The sequence below is a fragment of the Bactrocera latifrons genome, unplaced genomic scaffold (genome assembly GCF_001853355.1).
Source record: "Bactrocera latifrons isolate USDA-ARS-PBARC rearing strain unplaced genomic scaffold, ASM185335v1 scaffold_503, whole genome shotgun sequence".
NCBI classification, from domain to species: domain Eukaryota; kingdom Metazoa; phylum Arthropoda; class Insecta; order Diptera; family Tephritidae; genus Bactrocera; species Bactrocera latifrons.
This window is the reverse complement of record NW_017537161.1, coordinates 89,132-111,074: the sequence shown is the minus strand read 5'-3', so window position 1 is coordinate 111,074 and position 21,943 is coordinate 89,132. Positions and strand designations below refer to the sequence as shown.

General features: G+C 36.6%; 1 protein-coding gene across 1 annotated transcript in view; it reads right to left on the bottom strand.

Annotated features, from left to right (window-relative positions):
- The window catches only part of LOC108973844 (homeobox protein orthopedia), a 19,165-nt gene extending 8,604 nt beyond the window's left edge, over nucleotides 1-10,561 (bottom strand). Inside the window, exons 1-3 of the mRNA XM_018941345.1 lie at nucleotides 10,132-10,561; nucleotides 3,328-3,610; nucleotides 1,460-1,589 (exon numbers count right to left, since the gene is read on the bottom strand). Of these exons, the coding sequence (XP_018796890.1) occupies nucleotides 1,460-1,589; nucleotides 3,328-3,610; nucleotides 10,132-10,261 (543 nt within the window). The 5' untranslated portion in view covers nucleotides 10,262-10,561. The remainder of the gene's footprint in view (nucleotides 1-1,459; nucleotides 1,590-3,327; nucleotides 3,611-10,131) is intronic.
- Between the last annotated feature and the right edge of the window lie 11,382 nt (nucleotides 10,562-21,943).

The window sequence follows — 21,943 nt, the reverse complement described above, 5'->3', positions numbered from 1 at the left end:
AACATAACGCCACAAAAAATTCAAAATTCGCGATACTTTTTGAACACACCTCGTATTGTGGCACATGCCCACACTTGCAAATATGCTTAATTGTTGCTAATTAACCCATTAATCTGGAAATTGAATTGCGAAAATAATTACCAAGCAAAAGTCATTGCTGAGTGGAGAGCCAATAATTGTGCCGTTAATTAATAATTTCCATTGTTGCAAGCGATTAACTTGCACTTATATTGATATTCGCGATTTTTTTATATGCTAAATATGCCACGAAGTTTGTAATACCCTAAAGGAACCGTCGGATATGCTATAAGGTATACACTTTATATAAATGATCAGCGTTGCTTGCAAATATTGGGTAGTCGAAAAAGTATTTTCGTATTCTAATAAAATTTTAACTTATTTTTTTCGTTTAAATAAAGCTAAAAATCTCACCTTTTCAACAMTATATGGTATGACAYAATGTGATTRGTAGCACTGGAGATATACAACCGCAACGACTTCTGTTGACAAAATACGAAAAGRGTTTTTCGACTACCCAATATATACGCGAAAAAATCTCTCAGTTCCTAAAATATTTTTTTGGAATTTGCCACACATATTTTTGTCCTCAAGAAGCTACTGATTTGGCAGAACCGCCAATAGTGCTGTAGTGCATATAACTGCCATAGAACTGATCACGATCTTCACGAATTTGGCCTGGTTTACACTGCAATTTTCGGAGGAATGGCTTAGATCGGACCACTACATGGTGTAGATGTACATATGTATCTATTGTTATCAACGAAATATCCCGTCGAAAAGCAAGCGAGCTATAGAATAAGATCTAAAACTGATACGAATGCGACTACCAACTGCCCGCCGTCAAAAGATAACAAACTTAATATAAGTCTATTATAAATTCAATATCATAGAGTAGTCTAATAGAATCACCACTTATTTTGTTACATCAAAAACGTGTCTCTCACAAAATATTTGTAAATAGAAAAAAKGCATTGTAGTTATGTGCCAGTTAAACGCCGTCAGGGCTAATGCTTGAGCAACATCTTGCGAATATGTGTGTACTCGTACGAGTGCACCGTCGCAAATATCTCATTATCCACTTACAATCAAATTGACTCACGTGATCGGACAATCGTACCGTTAATGCGACCATTATAGGTGATATTAAAAGTGCTTTATTGCAGCAATCGCCATGGGAACATCAGCACAAATATAAGATACAAATAAATGTTGCAAACGCATACACACACACATATGCACTGATTTGCGCGCATAAAAAGCAGCAGCTGCCATTGTTTGTTGCTAAAATGCGCTAATCCGTAAATAATTACAAAATCAGATAACAATTCAGGAGCGGCAATCGAGTCCTGTGCTACCAGCAAGCGACTAGTGCGAGGACTTGCATACTCGTATGTATGTATGTAACAAATAGTGAAATCACAATTCAACGTCTATTTACCTGTACACGTGCTTCGCTCAAATCCAAGCGCATCGCCAGATCTTCCCTTGTGAAGACATCCGGATACTGCGTCTTCTCGAAGGCGCGCTCCAGTTGGTGCAACTGGAATGTTGTGAATGTGGTGCGCGATCTGCAACGACAGCAATGGCAAAGAAATTAATATTATTGTTATATTTGTAGTTAAGCCTCGAATAAGTGAAGCAATTGTACTTATATAATATACTTAAATGAAAGGAACTTCTCTCAATGAATCAAAGCCGCCGCTTTGGCAAAACGCTCAGAAGCTAAATTTAATGCGATTTCTTTTCGCCTCTTGCAATTTGCTTTCCTCGSCTTTGGAGTTTATTATTCACAGATATTTAAGCGGATTCTAATTTGGCAATAAAAAGTAGCCAAATAAACATTTGAAGTATTTTTTCATGTTTATAACTGTTTATTACTATTTATAAGCATTTTCCTTGTACTTTCGGAATTGWAAAAGACAGCAATTCAAAAGAAGAAAAGAAAGTTCAAAGAGGAAGGTTTCTAACTAATCATTTGTATGCGTACATAACAGAGTTTCAATGCTTTGGGTCTTAACTAAGGTATTTTCAGACAATTCAAGAAAGAAAATGCGAAGTTTTATTGGTAGCGGAGACTGAAAACAGTCTCAAAATAAGTTCCTAACGAAGGATATGGGAAGTATACTATATATATGAGTATACTATATATGAGTAACTTAATATATATTAGGTATTTTAAAAGGAAATCCTTTATTTTTCCAATAAATAGCTTTAGCGRCTTGTATCCTGAGTATGAGTGCAATAGGGTTATGCAATATGGCGTTAGAAACTCAAGATTTGGTACTAGAAACCAAAAATTATCTTTGCTTGATGAATTTGAACACCAAGAAAATGCGYCATATTTTACAMATTTTCTTCGATAAATTCAAAACCATGAGCCAAGTAGCGGAAAATGTGGATAGTGTTCATAGTGGTGCTGGTGCTGTCAAACATGCGCAATTTTGCCATTTGAGTTTAGTGGATTCCGTTCCGGTAACTTTTATGTCAAAGATGCACCGCGCTCTGGAGAGCCAATTGTCGAAAATATTGATAAATTAATGTAATTCACGAGTCCTACAAAAATATAAGCACTGTTTGAGTCTAAACATGTCACAAAAGCCCCTTTGGTAGCATTTCAGTAGGGCTGGATATGATTAGAGTGTTATGTGGGATTTACAGAGAAACATCTACTATAGCATCCTCCCTTACTGCCAAACTCTTAATCCAAACCTGTCCACATCAACAATGGGAAAGTGGACAGCTTTGGCCAGGAGTAAAAGAATTATGTTCATTAGGACAAGGCTAAGGCATATACATCGTTTGTGACTTACAAGAAGCCCAGATWCTTTAGTTGGGACGTTCTTAAGCATCCACTTTATAGTTTGGACCTTGCATCACATGATTACTAGCCCCTTTCTGTCTATTGMGAATTATTTTTCTGATRAAAAATTYKTCTCAAAAGAAGGTTATAAATAWCGRCTATCCCAATTGCCAATGGTTGAGGAGTTAAATGAGAGGGGAATTATTAGCCACATTTAAAACAAGCTTTCGAACAAGGCGCAAATTTTATATAATTCGAGTAATTCTAATATTTTTACTACTTCTCAAGACACCTGAGAATTTTTACAGCAGTCCACTGCTAGAAAGTTGCTTTCTTCAAATAGGCAAACCTCAATCAAGCMAGAAAATTTTGTTTTCCGGCTAAACAGTGACTCCCAATCAAAATAAGCTTAACTTTCAAAAAAATTTTTTATGAATCAGCAACATCATATCAAGCATAATATTTATTATATCAATATTTTTAACCACATATTTTGTGTTTCTTACCTTCGAACCTTACGCGGTCGYTCCATGTCGCCCAAATCATGTCCRCTATTCAGACTATTCGACAACTCGTCGTCATTGTCCACATCAAGACCGTTGTCCATGTTTGTYGGCGACTCGTCGCGTTGAGTCAAGTGATGACTGTGATGCAACGAATTCATGCTACTCATATTATTGTTGCTGCTATTGCCGTTACTAGAGCTATTACTTAGGTTGTGATTATTCATGTTATTGTTGTTGTTATGGAGAATATGTATTTGATGGCTGTTCAAGGACTCGGTGGAATCTGAAAAAGCAGAGAGTAATATTTCATTAATTTTTAAGTAATTTATAACAACTTTTTTTAAAAAGAAATTTTTAATGTTATAATAATTTTTATTTGTTTTCAAAACAAGCAAATGTTTATTATGAACAAGGCTTCACTGTATTACTCGGACATATGCAGTTCCTTAATTCATTGCACACCTTTTTGGGGTGGTTGCGCCTAATTCACATTAATAGCATTAAAATAAGTTTAAATAGCTGGTCGACTAAGCACTGGCGTTTCGCATTGATTTTAAGCGCATTCAACGCCAGCTTACTTCGACTCACGCACAGTCTCGCTTGCTCAGCCACACCAACCCACTTTTCCGCCCATTCTCAAGCCCATTCTGAAGCTCTTCCCGGCGAGTGTATAAACAAACCAATTCAACCCGACTTCTCAGCGCCGCTAAACAATTGAAAATTTCTTCTTCAAATACTTCACGAAATAATTTTCGAACAATAGCAACAACAAGCTTACCGCATGACTTTGCTATTCACCAAAGCCAAACACACACACGATTATAAGCGCATTTGTATGTGTGTGCTTGTTTGTATTTTTGCCAATTGTGCACTTCTTTCGTTGAACTCTCGCTTCTCGCTTGATTCGACCGCACAAATGTCTACACACACACACACGCACATTTGGTGCTTATCGGTGCAAATTTCAAAATCAATAAATCAAAAGAATTTTTTCGGTAAACACACACAATTGCCAAGTGTGCAAACAATGGGTTAAAAAATTGCAAATTCAATTCAATAAAAAGAATTATGCGTTGCATTTGTTGCCTCRTTTCCATTGAGTCTCAATTTGATGGCGTTTCAATTGAATTTGATTTGAAAGCAGTAGTCCATTGAAGAGTGTATTTAAGTATATATTTTGGCTAAGTGCCTAAGTGCCATATATTTAGGTGGGTCTGTGTGTGTGTTGTGTGTTTGTGTGGAAACGTCGTATATGTTTCTCATGGCATACGTGTGTATGTGAGTGCCTAGGTATGTGTATTCGTTGGGTTTAAGCAGCAATTTCCTGCGCTGAAGACATTCAACAATCTAAAATTCGACTTGAGTGCGAATTAGATTATTACCAATATTTCTTAAATAAAAATTACTTTAGAAATTCATCTAAGGTTCTCAGCCAAACGTACACAAATTTGGCCTTAGCACTGAAAAAATCGTTAATCGAAGTAAAACTTGAAAGTTAGARAAGTGAAAATTTTATTTCAATGTTCACATTATTCTTACTTTCATTGGAAAATACATTGCAACATTTGAAATTTAAAAATTTGTTTAACGCCTTAAGATATGCTATGTTAGTTCACAAAGAATTYAATATCATTAAGGGGTTATTTCGTCACCGACATGTAAAATAAAAATTGAAATTGAACTTTTTACTACTTTTTTACTCATATTATATGTATACCTGTAGCGTAAAATTTTCAGCTGCCGCTGTCAAATACAGCCAATATAAAACCAATTTATAACCAATATATAACGAATGTATAAMCTATTTATAACCTATTTATAACCAATGTATAACCAATATATAACCATTTTATAACCAAAATTCAAATTTTGTTCAATAAGAGTGGTTCGTATTATATTTCCTTCGCCTGTAGACTTATGAAAAGGGATTTTACGTTATTTTTTAAAGACGGCGAAGAAATTTTCTCCGAAGCGACTAGACCGATCGACCTGAATTTTCAATTGTCAAAGAGACTATTGACAATTATTTCGATTTTGGAAAGCAATCAGAAATTTTACTAGTCCTCTGATCATTACCTTCTTCTTCTTGATTGGCGTAGTCACCGCTTACGCGATTATAACCGAGTTAACAACAGCGCGCCAGTCGTTTCTTCTTTTCGCTACGTGGCGCCAATTAGATATTCCAAGTGAAGCCAGGTCCTTCCAACGGAGTGGAGGTCTTCCTCTTCCTCTGCTTCCCCCGGCGGGTACTGCGTCGAATACTTTCTGAGCTGGAGTATTTTCGTTCATCCGGACAACATGACCTAGCCAGCGTAGCCGCTGTCTTTTAATTCGCTGAACTATGTCAATGTCGTCATATATCTCGTGCAGCTCATCATTCCATCGAATGTGATATTCGCCGTGGCCAAAGCGCAAAGGACCATAAATCTTTCGCAGAACTTTTCTCTCGAAAAACCTGTATTAATTTATCGTTATTATGATTTTTTTACTTGGTTAAGGGTTTTTCTGACTTGCAATTGGACATAACCCCTTTAATTAAGTATTTTAAAAACATTTATTTTCTAAATTTATTTTAATAAAACCTGCTCAAAATTTCCGCTCTCGCAAATGAATGCATGATTTCATCTGAGCCCATATTTCAAAATGTAATCCACCAAAGCACTGCTTTTAACCCTTTATTAAAACGTCAAAATCTGCTGTTGACCAATTTAACGACTAATCAATCGAATATTCAACAACAGTCACGCGCCACARCAGGCTCCCTCTTTAGCATACAAATTGAAAATGCAGGTATTGAGAGCAAACCACATGTCACACCGTCGAATGAGTCATTAACTCAATTATTGATATGGTTGACCATGAAATGGATCAGCTTTGAGCCATTTTGGCGCACACCATTGCCTAAATAACGGTTTTTGTAGTATAAGCATAACACACACAACCGCATCGAACATTACCAAAGCTGCCAACGCTCTTCCTCAGCGAAGTGGCCTTTGATTGAGCAGATTACTGAACAAAATGCCATCAATAGACACCACAGCATCCCTGCATATTTACACATACGCCGCCGCATACATACATAGATATACATATGTGTCTATAAGCTTAAACAAACTCGCTTGCRTAAAGATGGGTTGTGTGTGTGTTTGTGTGCTTTCCAGCAATATCGCACTTGACGAAAAACCACTGAACCACAGTGTGTGCAAATATTTTGGCACCTTCGGCTTTTTTGACTAAACCAATGCAGGGAAACAACAACATGAAAATGAGCTTATATTAAAACTGGCGGAATCTCACATGAGCACTACTACATACAAGCAATGTGTCCACATATACATATACATGTATGTATATATACGCATATCAGCTTAAGCACACGTTGTTGGACTCATGGCTGTGGTGCTGTCGAGTCCTTTTGATTTTATGCAAATTATGGAGCCATTTTGAGCTGAGTAAAAGCTACCATGCCATTGGATTTGATTGCGCATAGTTGTTGTTTTTACATTATCGCATAACGCAGCATTAGAAGCGACATAGAACTGAAATTGAGGGCAGAAATCTATGCTTATATCACATGAGGTTAAATAATTTTATTTAATGACGGTGTACTTCACAAGCGGGATGTTTGCGAAAGTAAAAGCTATTAGTTAGAAAACACAAAGATGCCAGACAACGCATCTGAGCACTCCACACACCTCAAACGCATCATTACTTGTGCCGAGARGTGAGTTTATGAATGTAACTTCGAAACTGTTGAACAATCTAACAAATGTCTCTCCAAAAATCATTCGAAAAGCACCAAAGGCCTACCAAGTGAATGGAAATTTGCATTGAATGAGCCTATTTTGAAGGTGACAATAAAGATTTATTCCAAAATACGTGAAAATTGTCAGTCCGGATCACTTTTGATCAGATCTTATAGCAAATATTTTCTACGACTGAAAGTTTTCCAAAAATCACAGACCAGCTTTAGACAAAACATAACAAACTAAATAAATGAAGGCAGRAAGCTAGCAATGTATTGTAGAGTTCCAAGTTTTAAGTTTTTTGAAACTTAAAGGCTTTTAAAATCAAATTTCCGATATGTTTTTTCTTTATATCGATGCAAGAAAAATCTACTTTGGCTAATTTCTACTGCTGAAACTTACGAAAAACTGTGCTTTAGTTATTCAAATATTGAAAATTTAAAATATGATACTCATCGACATATATAATGGGCGTTCTACAATCGCTTTGATAGCCTTCCTGTGGATCTCGCATGGGTGCTGCGACTAATTACAGCTTGTAATGTATACTTCAAGGCGTTAGCGCATAATTTTTTTCTCTACATACGATTTTCTCAGCAAYACAGAAAATGTCTCTCACCACCACGCACGCAGACGTCTCTACTAATAATAACCGTAATGAATGTTTCAGTTACGAATTTGCTTCGGGCAAAATATTTGTGCGTCTTGTTGTAATCAAATATGAAAATCGGATAATGTCACCACAGGACATSGGCGTTTGACAATCGCCAGCGCTATGCCRTGRCGTCGTTGCGAGCGGCAGGCACTTGTGACCGAACAAATGGCAATAGTTTGACTGACGTTGAGGTAAAGCCAATAACAACATGGCAATTGCGTGAAATTGCAATTAAATTACAACAACATTGATGCCGTTTGGAATAAAGTTAAAAATATTTTGCTTTTCTATTTTGTATTGTGCCTCACACGCCCATCGCGGCTGTATTTGGATAGTTACCCCCGTATTTAATTCGATGATAAGTAATTTGATGCCAACTTATAAAATTGCCTCTCACTAACTGCATGAATGAATGAAAATCTATGTGTATACAACAACTATAGCAAAAATATATGTGTGAATATGTTTTCACCGGCGYTTCAATGTGCAGAATCTAAGCAGCAAATTTAAAATACAATCTCTATATGAGCACATTCCTCGTCCTTTTCCTTTTTCGCTCCTGGATGTCCTGCTGTGTCTACACGACATTGCTGCCGTCGCAGACATATCGTTGAGTTGTGAAAAATTATTAATTTGAGGCTCATTAAAATTTGATTACACGTTATGCCATTGAACACACTTTCCGAGGGTCGTCAACTGGTTTTCTTCGTACCATATATTCTGGTGTATGTATGTTTGTATTTATTAGAACGCATTGATCATATGGGAACTCGTAGATCGCTACAATATAACAGCTTGAACTATAGTATATTAGTACAAGCGAAACTGGGTTTGAAATTGAATTGCGTTGTTTAGTTTCTTTTGAGATCGTTGCGCTGCTTCATTGATATCATATAATTACATTTAATGGAAAAGGAAGCAGTGCTCGAATTTAGTTCAGTGTTTTCTTTAGAGTGCTCAAGAAAATCTAGTTTGTTAGTTTGCAATTTTGAACAAAAAAAGWCTTTGGAAACTGCTCGGAACTCRAGTTTGTWGTTTTGAAATTYCAAAACACCAATTTACAGTCCGCCKAAGAACTAAAGCCATGCATCAAAATATATAGGTGAACACATTATGCTGTTACTTTTACAATAAATCAATCAAAATGCTCTCTTTCCAGAAAATAACCCACAGAATGTAATTTAGCCACAATAAAATAKGTCAATTTTTAAAAACTTTCTCACTAAAGTAGTCAATCCTTATACCATATAGTACCTATGGCTAGTTAGTCTATACTTGAACCCGCCTAAGTTGCTATTTAACAAGAATACCTGCAATCATATTACGTATTTAGGTTATACCGATTTATATTCCGATCTGGAATAATCAATATTATGACAATATTAGCTAAAATTGGCAAATTTTTAAGAAGCATCTTTAGTATAGTCCATACTTAAGCCAAGGTATCGAACACTATCAAGGATATATTAGTTAGTGGGTACTTGAACCTTGCCAAAGAGCTATTTAACCGAATTGCCTACTATTGAAGTTATATCGATSTACATTCCAACCTGGAATAGTCAATACTTATTATGACAAATTGACTAAAATTAGACAATTTTTAAAAAGTTAGTCAATAAAATAGTTAATACTTATGACAAGTTGGCGTAGACTAGAACCCTACAATGGTCTTATATTAGTTTGCGGTAACGACAACCTTTCAAAGAGTATTAAACCAATAGTAATTACTATTGAGATCAAATCGATTTACATTCAGACTAAGAACAGAATATTTCCTTAAAAATGGTTAACTTAGCCATTTTGTACTACAAAATYATTCTTTTAATATTTGCTAAAGTTCTGAAACTGTTGTGATTGAGCACAATTAATTAGATTTTAAAAACTTCTAACAAATTACTGAATTGCTAATCAAAACTAACTGACTGATAGTTCATAAATGTGCAAAAAAAAGTCCAAAATTGTAATAGCAATAGACCCCTTCTGACAGGAATGTTCCTCAGTCATAAAATTGAATAAATAAAAAATAYAGAAGCAATCATAAATCCAAGTGCAGTTAGTACTGTAAACATCGCCTACGTCTTTTAATATTTTTCCGAGTTTTCTTCCAGTTCTGCATGTTCTGACATTTCTCTCTAAGCTGTGGTAATAACATTTTACGATCATTATTTTTATCTATATGGAGACTATATATACTCGTAATAAAAGCGACGGCTGTCGGAAGGAAAAGAGCTACACAGTTAGATTGATTACCATTTCTATTTTTATTGATAAAAATCGTTCGAAAAACCTTCAAAAACTCTGAATATGCATTGACTAATCTTTCAGTATGCTTAAAAGTAACACATTTTACCAAAAAAGATAATTATTTATACAAAAAACAGCGCTGCTGTGCTATTGACTCACCTCTTCTCTTCGTCTGCGTACCCAAAATTTGATCGATGCTGTAGACAGCGCGTGGTCTTGATACAGGACCTTCCTGAACTGGACGCATAACGGGAGCCATGATGGGATGTGACGTTGTGGTGGACAACATTTTCGAAAATAAATATTGCTGCGTTCAATTTGGCACTACAACTTTATTTTTAGCACAGTTTTCAACTTCGGTAAATATTAGTAACTGCTTCCTTGGTTCACTATTGTTCTTTTACACAAAGTAAACTTATTAAATTAGTTATTTAATTGCACTTTGTAAAACAATTAGAAATGCTTGTTTGTATTCATCAAGACAAAGTATCCGCAATTGATTAGTTTCACTGCCGTTGGACACATTTAGCACACGTTGCGTTTATGAAAATCGCATTTYCCGCGCGCACATAATATAATTGATGTTACGACCAACAACCACCGACTGACACAATCACCGCCTGGACTTTGCTATTTGAATGCYAGCAAAATGCGTYAACTCGACCGAGCAAGCTGGCGGCAAGTGTCTGAATGAAACGGCACCACGGCAGCGCCTTGTAGGTCCTGCGATGCGTTGTCAACCGTTGACAGTGCGCTATCCTGTGCGGTGCRAAATGCTGAGACAAGCACCCCGTAGCGCGTTATCTCTTTCGCTCTTTCATACTTTCAGCATGGCAGCGCGCGTAGGGTAGTTTTCCGGTTCTTGGCCATTAAAATGGGTTTGCAGGTAGGCGCTAAGATACATTAAGGGGTGTTGCCACACTCTCGCACACACACTCTTTGTTCTTGCATTGCATCCGTACACATATCCATACTTGTAAAATTTGTTAGTTACACACATACATGCAAAGCACACAGGCTAACTCACATCCATTGAAGAGACACAGCAACGCCATTGCGCTCGTGCAGGAAAATGAGAAAACACAACACCAACAAACAACAGTTACAAATGTTCGCATTGTAGAAAAACAAATTGTTGAATTGGCTTTTGACTTATTTTCCATGGYGATAAAGCCAATGCGTTATCAATCACTCGCTACAATTACAAATACAATGCGCTCGCTGCTCTCACTCGTGCTTTTGACTCTCATTATTTTGTGTGCATAGCGCAAATTAACTTGATTTCACTTCACAAACGCTAATATCTATCGAATTAAGCTAGTTACAAAGCATCTCTTATTTGKTTTTGTTTTCGATTGTCTCTGAGCTACACTTATGAAACGTGTTTGTTGGAGATGTAAATGCGTAAAATAACTATTAAATCTGAATTATAACACACGAACTAACCTTTTTTCATTAAAACAATTTCATCGTAAAATCGTTTTTCATTACTGCGGACCAGCGATTTCATTGGGTATTCCTGTAGTTCGACTTATTCCTTCTCATTCGAACGATGATATATTCAAATTCTATTCAAGTTTTACAACAGCATCTATATAATCATTATTGATACTTTACTGATTTACTAAGATTGATATATCCTTCCGTAAGTTTTCGTAAAGCTCTTCTGAAATCTGTCTTTATGGCACTCGGGATAACAATTCTAATTTTTCTAAAGTGTAGCCCCAAAAGCAAACCACGTACGAATGTTAGAAGTGTATAATGGTTGTTCACCTACAATTAGAACAGTAGAAAGTTGGATTGCTGAATTTAAACGTGGGCGCACAAGCCTTGAAGACAAGCCCTCAAAAAGCTCATCAGCACCAGAAATCATAGTCAAAATATAACACATAGAAAATCGTCGATTGACTGAGAGAGATTTAGTAGAGCCTCTACACATCTCATTAGGCAGTATGAGCCATATTTTAATTGAAATTTTGGGGTTTAGAAAACCGTGTGCTCAATGGGTGCCGCATTCGCTAACAATRGAACAAAAACACGTTTGAATGCGACTTTCTCAGCAACATTTGGAGAATTTTAAAAAGGATAAAGTGGATTTTGTACATCGATTCATCATTACGATTTTGGATGAGACTTGGGTCTATCACCATGATCCTGAATTTTGAATATTATTGCAACCTTTCCGACGAGATAAAAAAAAAAATTGCAGAAGAAAAAATCTTTTTTCATCAGGACAATGCATCGTGCCACAAGAGCATTTTGACTATGGCTAAAATCCACGAATTGAAGTTCGAATTGTTGGAACATCCACTGTATWCACGAGATTTGGCCCCCAGCCACTTCCATTTGTTTCCAGAACTCAAAAATTGTATTAGTGGCAAGCGTTTTATATCAAATGGAGAGGCCATAATGGCTGTTGAAGCGTATTGTGCAGACCTTCCGGATTCTCGCTTCAGAGATGGGATCCACAGATTGGAGAAAGTGCATTAATGTTCCAAGCGATCATACTGAGTAATAAAGTGTATTTTGAATCATAAAATGTTTTTTCCCTATCAAACGACAAAACTTATTGAACCATATGATATACGTAATTGAAACGGACAGCCAAGAGCTGTCATAAGGCTAATATAAGAAACAAATTTTTTAAACCAGGCATTTACTTTACACACAGTTGTTTGGAGTTAAGTTTTCACCGAAAATTCCACGTTTTCCTAATAACCCAAATAAGGAGGTTATCACTTGCTTTACAGATTTACTTTCTCTCCACGTTCGATTTACTAGTGGGTTACCTTGTGCAGCTTTGGTTAGCTATCTTGAGTTTACTAATAGATTGCAAATTTAATAATTAGGAAAAGATTTTAATATCTCTAAAATACTCTGCGAGATTTCAAGCTGCCGGCCGTTTGCTAACCACTACTAAAATAAACTCTCTAATCCTGCCTGTGCTAATCTTACTTCATTCGTTTATTAGACCGGTAATTTGGTTTTACCAGCTAAAGGGCAATGCCTTAAGAATAGGCAAAATAACCAAGACATTATTCACTTGTACTCCAAATCCAAGCGCTGAAACCACGAAATTCTGATCTTTATTAAAGGCACAATACTTTGAGCAGCTCCTATCAAAACAAAGGATTAACTAAATCGGCGACACTGCTCAGTAGCGAGCAATGAGCTCAGACAAAGACTACAAGTCGCCTGCGATTAACGACATTGTTTTGTAATGTGTGTGCGGACACGAATCGGTGGCTCTACATAGCAGTGTGTGTAAGTAGTCTTAACTTATGCAGACACAATGTATGCGGATAAAGGGACACCTCATCCTATCTGGCCGGTTACAGGTGCGGTAAGCAGAGSAAATCGCTCAGGCATATTTGCGTGGTGCGACCAAACAAAGCGGATCATTGTATCTAAAATAAGACAAGTTACCGAGGATTAGAGCGGAGCTTTACTACAATTAGCCATTTTCGACAATTACGAATCTAAGCGTACAATAAGCCGTAAAATGGTCTTTCGCTGTGTTTTTGTTTCGGTTGGAAATATATTTTTTGCTGAATTGTTTTAGTTTATTTGGAAATTGCGTAAATTTGCATATTTTGATTTGTGCCATATCAATAATTGTATTTACGAAGTTGAATTGCTTGTAGGAATCTGCTTTTTTAATACATTGGAACAAAAAAGTACCCAAACATTGTAAATAAAACGCAAAATGTTTAATTATTCTCCAATATTTAATTTGTAGCCTTCAAAGTAATCGCTAACAGATGTAATACACTTATGCTCACGATTTTTACAGTGCTAGAAACATTTTTCATAATCCCTTTATAAGATGGCCTTCAGCTCCTCCAACGAATTCTGTTTTATCTCTTCGCTCAACTGAAAACGGGTTCCATTTCTATGATTGTTGACTTGTTTAAATGTCAAACTCATAAACCCATGTTTCATCGACAGTTATAATACTCTCCATGAATGTGAGATAGGAATTCACACGATCAAATATGTCCAAAGAGACGTAAACAGGTCTCTCAGGTACAGGTACTCTTTTTGAAAAAAAAGCAGTTTTATCGGGACGAGCCGAGCAAGAACGCGTTTCATATCCAAAATATCCACCAAAATGATTCGAATGCAGTCGCGAGAGATATCGAGCTCACTATCAATCTCTCTARCACTTGCCTGACGATTCTCAAGCACCATATCCTTGATTTGTTAATATTTTTATCAGTTTAAGATGTCAAAGATCGCCAAGAACGAAACATGTCTGCAACGATCTCTCGACTGTGACGTTATCTCATGCTTTTTTTAAGATTTTAGTTTAGATTGAAACGCAGATCGCATTAAAATAGGAATACTGTTCTTGGTTATCATTTTGAAATTGTATTCTTAGGGATGTTTTCTAGATCTGCTAAATAAAGTTTGAGGTTAAGCTCATATGGAAGACATATTTTTAACGTTCACTAGTTTTATGGGTTTATAGGAAATCTGAAAAAACAAAAATCATATATTAAAAATGCAAAAGTCAGGTAATATATTTCAAAAATATAGACCTGATTTTGAATGCGATCCTAATTTTGAACATAGAAGATAAATGTTTCGTTTTCGGCTACTAACTTCGAAAAACAAAGAAGCTGAATTTCCCAATAAAAAAATGTTTTTTAACTTAATAATATAGTTTTCAAATAGTTCAAAGACTGTGACTATGCTGAGTGAAGTTTGCATCAAATATCATGCTCTATTTATTATGCCGGCAATTAAATGCATTTTCGAATATTTACAAAGGAAACATAACTTCCTTATTTTCAWAAACGCTCTCATTATTTCCCAAAAAGGTGCCTTTTCTGCATGAGAATGTATCAAAATGCTCTTAAAAAGGCTAATTACAGCCATACTGATGTCTTGTTYGAAGTAATTTGATACTCCACCCGCCTTATCACTAACCTTGTTAGACATCTTCAAAGGCTCAAATTCTCAATTGGCCGTAGCAAAAAAAAAAAGAGGAGAAGTCATTACAAAAATGTGCCGCCTCAAACGCCATCGATAAATTTGATGATACCAATTGAAGCGGCTTTAAATGGCCAAAAATGCAAATCACCCGGAGGGAAAGCAAGCGGCGTAAAATTAATGCAGACGCAATGTCCAGAGTAAGCGATTTCTTCAACCAATGCCGAAGCCGCCAGCTGCACAACGGCATAACGCAATCCTAGATCCTGATGCGCACACTCAGATGCATTCAAAGCCGATTCACTTACGCTTACGCTTGTACTAACGAAAGTAATGATTTTGCATAAATTTGTGAAAAACTACTTAAGAACAAAAGCGGCCTACATTAGATTTAAAATCATTAGCAGCTATTAGCGATATAATGACAGGTAAGAGTGCCGCACGAAAGGTTGCGATTGCCTTCGGGCGCGCTGAGGCCAGCAAACAACCATCTATAACTGCACCGCTCTTGTGTGTGCGTGTGCGTGGAAGTAAAGTGCAGCAAGTGAACTTGCATAAAAGGAATGCGGGCGCAAACTATTGTTATTTGCAACGCTGCACACTCACATACATATACAGCCGTTCATGACAATGCGAGGGTCAGCCAAGCACCGTAATCCGTGCGCAGTTCGGCGAGTTTAGTTCAAGTCTTTAATTAATACAAAGCAAGTGAGGAATATTGGTTGTGGTTTTCGCAGGAACTCTTCCAATGGCCAGAGGTGGCCGGCGTCACTAATGCTAAGCTTAGAATTTCAAGAAATTGACAATATTTTGCAACCGTGTTGAGCAAGGCCTGCATTGTTTGCGCGTGTTCACTCCAACAGTGGCCATTCTTTGCACWGCTCTTCAGAGAATTGTTTGTGTATTGGATTACCGCAATCGGCAGGCAATTACATAAGTTTCAGAGCGGCAGGGCACTAGTATTTGTGTTAAAAAGGGGGTTTCGAAAATTTTAAAAATATGCTAATACTTTTCATTTTAAAGGACCCCGTCAATGATTTGAAGATATTTTTTTTGTCTTATATCACCTGCTAACCTCAGTCACGCTTGAAAAGGCATAACAAAGTAAACTGTACTTAGAAATTATAATTATTATTAATTAAGTATTAGTTAAAACAGCATTATGAACACAGCTCTGTCAAAATTCATATACCCTTGACTTCAAAATGTTCTCGTTTCGGGTTAACCAAAAAATTTATTTGATAGAATATTAGACGAAATTGTGACAAAAAAGTATCTGGATATTTAAAATAAGCAGCTCCTTCAATGAATTTTTTATCTCTTCAATCGACTGAAAATTCGTTCCACGAAGCTGCAATTTTAGTTTGGGGAAAAAATTACAAGGCGCCAAATCTAGTGAATACGGTGATTGATCAATGGTATTCACTACGGTTTTGGACCAAAGAGACCTATCTACAGTACTTTTATCGGGACGAGTCGAGCAAGAACGTGTTTTATACCCATAATATCCACCTAAATCATTTGAACGGACTCGCGTGAGATGTCGAGCTCTGTTAAATTATTATCAAGCACCATATCCTTCACTTTTTTAATATTTTCATCAGTTGAAGAGCTCGAAGGTCGGTCAGAGYTTGGCATATCTTCAACGATCTCTCGACTGTCTTTGAAAGCTTTCTACAGCTCGAATGCTTGTGTTTTTGAATCACCATTCGCCTTTTCCAATATTTGAGACGATATTTRGTTAGAAATACAAAATTTGGCAAAAATTCGGCGTTAGATATTTTTATCCATTGTAAAAATCGCAACGACATTTATTAACTTAAGCAGCAGCTGTAAACCAGCTGGTTGGCAGATCGCGCTCATATTTGGCATAGTAATTACGGACAGTCCTGCCAACCTAACAATTTTGTTCTTGAAATATCCTTTTCCTGGAGAGTTCATTATAATTTCTGGGTGCTTTTTTGTCACAATATATAACTCGCCATTTTCTTACTTTATAGCATAACACCTTATTTCAAACCAAATAGAACCAATCGATTCGATTTGGATTTTTTTAAATTTTAAAAATCTCTTCGAAAGCTCTAAAGCTTAAATTCCCTACTTAGTTTAAGTTTAAGCCTATTTGACAAATAATATTTGGCGCAAAATCTCTTGATAGCTACTGGTCAAATTTGACCCGGATTTGTCCAAATCGAATCAATAGATATTTTTCCCTAGATTGCTGCAACTTTTCTATGTTTGCGTAAAATTTGATTCCTTTGTCAATTCAGTGTTTGGCCACTAATTGTCTTACGATTTTTACTACAAACAAAAGAAAGAAGAAGTTTGCTTGAAATTTTGTGTTTCCAATGGAATCGCCGCCACGGAATCGTTGAAAATGTTGTAGACATGTTGTCTTCATCATGAACACAAGTATAACAGTGACAGAAAGCACGCAGTGAAGGTCGCGAAGTGATCGACAAACTTACCTCTTCCAAATCCTTCAACCACCTCACGAACATCGAAAAACTTAAAGAAACTGCGATTGAAAATCGTCATGTTGGCATCAGACAGATACTTGTAGCCGAGAATACCAACATCTTTTATGGAACTACTCTAGTTTTAGATATGCAGCTTATCAATTATAGACTCTTACTAAAAGACCTGAATCCTTTTCAAAAACGACGTCCAATTATATACCACTATAGATTGATCAAATGCAACATTACTGGTATATGTTGACAGTAAAGCGACTGGCGCTCCAAATATGAGCTGAAGAAAAACGAAACTCGTTGAAGCACTGAAGGCCGTCCCAGCCGAGTCTTACAACATGTATGTATTGAAAAATTTGATTGAGCTTTTCATAATTATAATAGAACATCAACATATTGTGAAGACAATAATACTACATTTCTTTCAGTCCGGCTCCTTTTTGATCAGATGACACAGTAATACTTTTAGGAACATCTTTTAATTTTTCAAAAAAATTGGGTAACTGGTTTACAACGCCTTTTCCAAGTAATATAGCGGGCAGAGGAGGAAAAGTTATGCTTATTGCGGATTGAAAAATCGTCTCATATACTTGTTGAGCTAGGCATAGAGATAATTGGAGTGAGTTTTGAAATATTAAATGGCGATAACGCCCACATTGAGAATTCAGCCAACACTACTCGAAATTACATTTTGAATTATTTAATTTTGTTMGASAATAAAGAACTTTTWCTCGACAAACGCGCATCAAATTCCCTCATTACAATACTAAAAACATTAAGATAACAGCATCGTAATGGATTCCTAATTGATGATTCGAAACAATCTCTCAATTTTCTCTTATTTTTCGAAATTATAAAAYATACTTCCACAATTTCATTTCAACTATCTGGTTGCAATATTGAACTATGTAATTTCAAATGWGATTAGTTTTTATAATTTTCACACCTCGTTTTTCGTTTTGTCTACTATTCAAAGAGCGTAACAACCAGCATTGCTCGCTCTCATCAGACTTAATTGTCAATGTGACGTCATTGACTCATGGAGCATGCGCTATTGATGCTACATTCTCATTGGATAGAAATATAACCTCAACACCTCCACAACCCCAAGTCGACGCACACTCAGCTAGAAACGGATAGGTCATTGTCGTTTGCATCACCAACGTGCCACCAAAAGAAAAACTGCTCTACAGGTATAAGTACATATGTGTGTTTGTATGTAATTATGTGTCGACTGCCCAGCCAACCCCTTATCTCATATCAGCAACATAGCATCTCTCCGATGCGCACGGTTCTACAAGACAAGCTCACACCGACGCAAATCTCGTTTCACTCCTTTTGGATTAGTAAACAGATTGTAGTAATTTAGCCTCGTAATTGGGTGTAGGAGTACATACCTATGTTCGCTAACTATTACTGCACTGTTGATTGAGTACACATCGSTGGGTGGAGGAGTGCTGAAGAGTGCTGAGGCATGTATAGTATAAATGGATATGTGTTTTTTATTTGATTTCATTATGTTAAAATGTAGCTCAAATGTTGTGTTTTAGTAGAGTATTTCAAATTTACGTATAGTTGTGCCCATATAATCATTACTTTATACTAGACTGGTTACTTTTTCAATTAGCTTGATTATTCTGCTAAAYTTTATCCTTGCAATATCTAATCTCTAACTCTTAAATGCAACTTTTGCCTCTTCTTTAGCATTTCTTCCTTTGCTCAAACAAGTATTTGATTAGACTTTGAAAAAATAAATAAATAAAATTCATCTCTGTGGTCTCAGTTTGTTTTCCAAATTGTCGACACGCTTCTTGGTAATGTGTTTTATTAGTAAAAACAATTACATTGTTCCTATCGGCCTAAATCGCCGCCCACACTTTTYAATCTGCCAAAACAGTAGTCACCGACGTGTCTAAAGAAGCTACGCCTCAAGTGTATCCTTCAATTGTCCGACGGTCACTGCGAAATATGGTAGCACGGTATTAGATTGCTGTACTCACATATGGTCACACATATGTATATGTGCATATCATATAAGCATATTGAAGTATTACAAACTAACAGCTTTATTTTGCACAAGGTCACTGTGGCTCATTTTGGTATTTTATGCAGCATACCATAATAGTGCAAATTGTAATGACAAAAGTGTGAATCAATTTGGTGTTCTCAATGAAATTACTTACCCCACGTATTATTACTGGCGATGAGCCTTGGATCYATGTTTACGACCCGGAAACAGACAATCAATGGGCCTAATGTCGTGGCAAAGGTGAGCTGAAGCAGAAATGACCACGTCAAAGCAAGTCAAAATCAAATTTATGTTGACAAGCTGTCAACAAGGAATACTAAAAGAGGTCGAAATCATCGGCCGACAACTCTTGGCTCTTCAACCACGATAATACCACATGGAATCTCCCTGAATTTTTCGSCAAGTTTTCGAACAATATCGTGCCAAATCAAACCACCGCTACGASKAAACCGTTTTGAGTCAATTGAAGACATCAAATGTAGGTCGTTACGCACATTGAAGGCTATTTCGGAAATTGGCTTTAACAGCTGTTTCATGGTTTGGAAAAAAATGCTGACACAAGTATATTAGGGGCAGGGTTCCGACATAAATTTTGAAGAATAAAGTAAGAATTTTAAGTTTTATTATTTTTTTTTYMWWRKWAWWAAAAWAWWWKKTTYYTTKSCGATCAAAATGTTCTATTGGTCTCTATGAATGATACACTGTGTCGCTGATTGTTGCATTACTCGGACACTGCCAAAAAAGCAGTCGCTATGGTACGGTTGTTTGCCGTTTATTTCACTTTCTTTGCGGCGACACTTTTATGCAAAACGTTTTCAAATATTTTCCTATGATCCTGGCAGTGTTATTTGTATTACTTTTTTTCTTCTCTTTTCCGATTTAGCCTTACTTTCTCCGCCTTCCTCCCATATACTTTCTACTTTTAGGCTACACACAAAGCCGAGCTCACATGTCTTTTCGCAGACATTGTTATCCTGCATTGTCGTCCTTTTTCCTATTGCTTTCACGTTCATGGTCTTATTTGTTTGCTATTTTGGCTGGTCAAGGAGTCGCATTGTCTGCGGTGCACAATTTTTATGTAACTCAAGCGRTCAAACACACGTATACCCACACACGAATGTCAAGTACTCACGTGTTTTTCATAAACTCTTGGCTTATTGAAGTGTATATGTGTGCGTCCAAAAGGTGACAAATGAGCGGCACGCCCACATATGCATTCGTACAAGCATCGCACATGCACTCGCCTAAACCAAGTGGCCACGACTCACCAATTCATTATCGGTCACATGGCACGCCCACTCAGATGTCATCTATGGCAAAGTGAATGCCTTTCCACAGAAGTGCATCAGTCAGTGGAGTCGTGGCCGGTTRGCAGTTGCTACTGCATTTCCGATTTCTTCACACGCTTCACATATTTGTAAGCGTAAATTACTAGTGAATTGCGTCGGCTTTTGGCTGTTTGGCTTTATTCSTCTTACCAATTTGCCTCACTAATCTTCCAGTCTCTTGAGAACATTTGTTCTCATTTCTGGTCATTTGTGGTCATTTGCATGCATTGAGTCGACGCTTATCAGCACTAAGTTTGTGTCGGAAATCTCTTCATTCTTCATTCTGATTTCGTTGCATTGTTCGACACACGTAGACACATGTGTAGGGATCTTTGAGTATGTGGTGCATGTGATTAGCRTCAATGTCCTTTGTGGTGGTGCCTCTGTTCTCGTTGCTCACTTCAAATAAAACAGTTTTCACTAATAAAACCATCATCAGCTTACTTTCTGCTCACACTTGGGTGTCAATTTACTCTAGATTAGCCAAAGATTTTGTGTAGACTTAGCTTTATCATGTATGTCCAAATGAATAATGTCTATGTGTGTGTATGTGAAGGAAGTAAAGGCCTCATTGAGCATCTATTTTTTAATAAAACTGTGTGTGAATTTCCACATCATTCGCCTTTGTGAAAGGTGATAGCATCTACTAAGACTTTTGTTTTTCCAACACCTGGAGAATTCATTTGAATTTCCTCGAAATGCATATACTATATGCACATATGTACTATTTCCATACTTAGCACAGTATGTGGGTCCTCTCACAGATCGTATCAAGTGACCACGTGGAGCTCATAAATATTTAATTAAAGTAGGCACATTCGTCTGTATACTTGATAGTTTGTGAAAGAAAGAGTATGTTTAGTAAAGAAATACTGAAGAAAGCCTTAAGTATATTTTAATTAAGTTGAATCGAAACATCTATATTCGTTGCTATACAAACACCAAAAAAGGTTCTCTGAAAGTCTCTATTTTTCAGAAGTTGAGCTCTAATTCTTAAAGATTATCKCTTTCAAATGTAGGCTGCGGCAATGTCTCAGAGGGTCCATCGGTTGAGTCCAATTTTCGATGACTTGGTCAAGTATTTCGTTTGGTAACAGGCGATGTTTTGCTTCAAGGCCTGAATCGAAGCGGGATTTTCCGCGTAGACTTTAGACATTACATAACTCCRTAGAAAAATGTCTAACGGTGTGATATTACACGATCTTGGT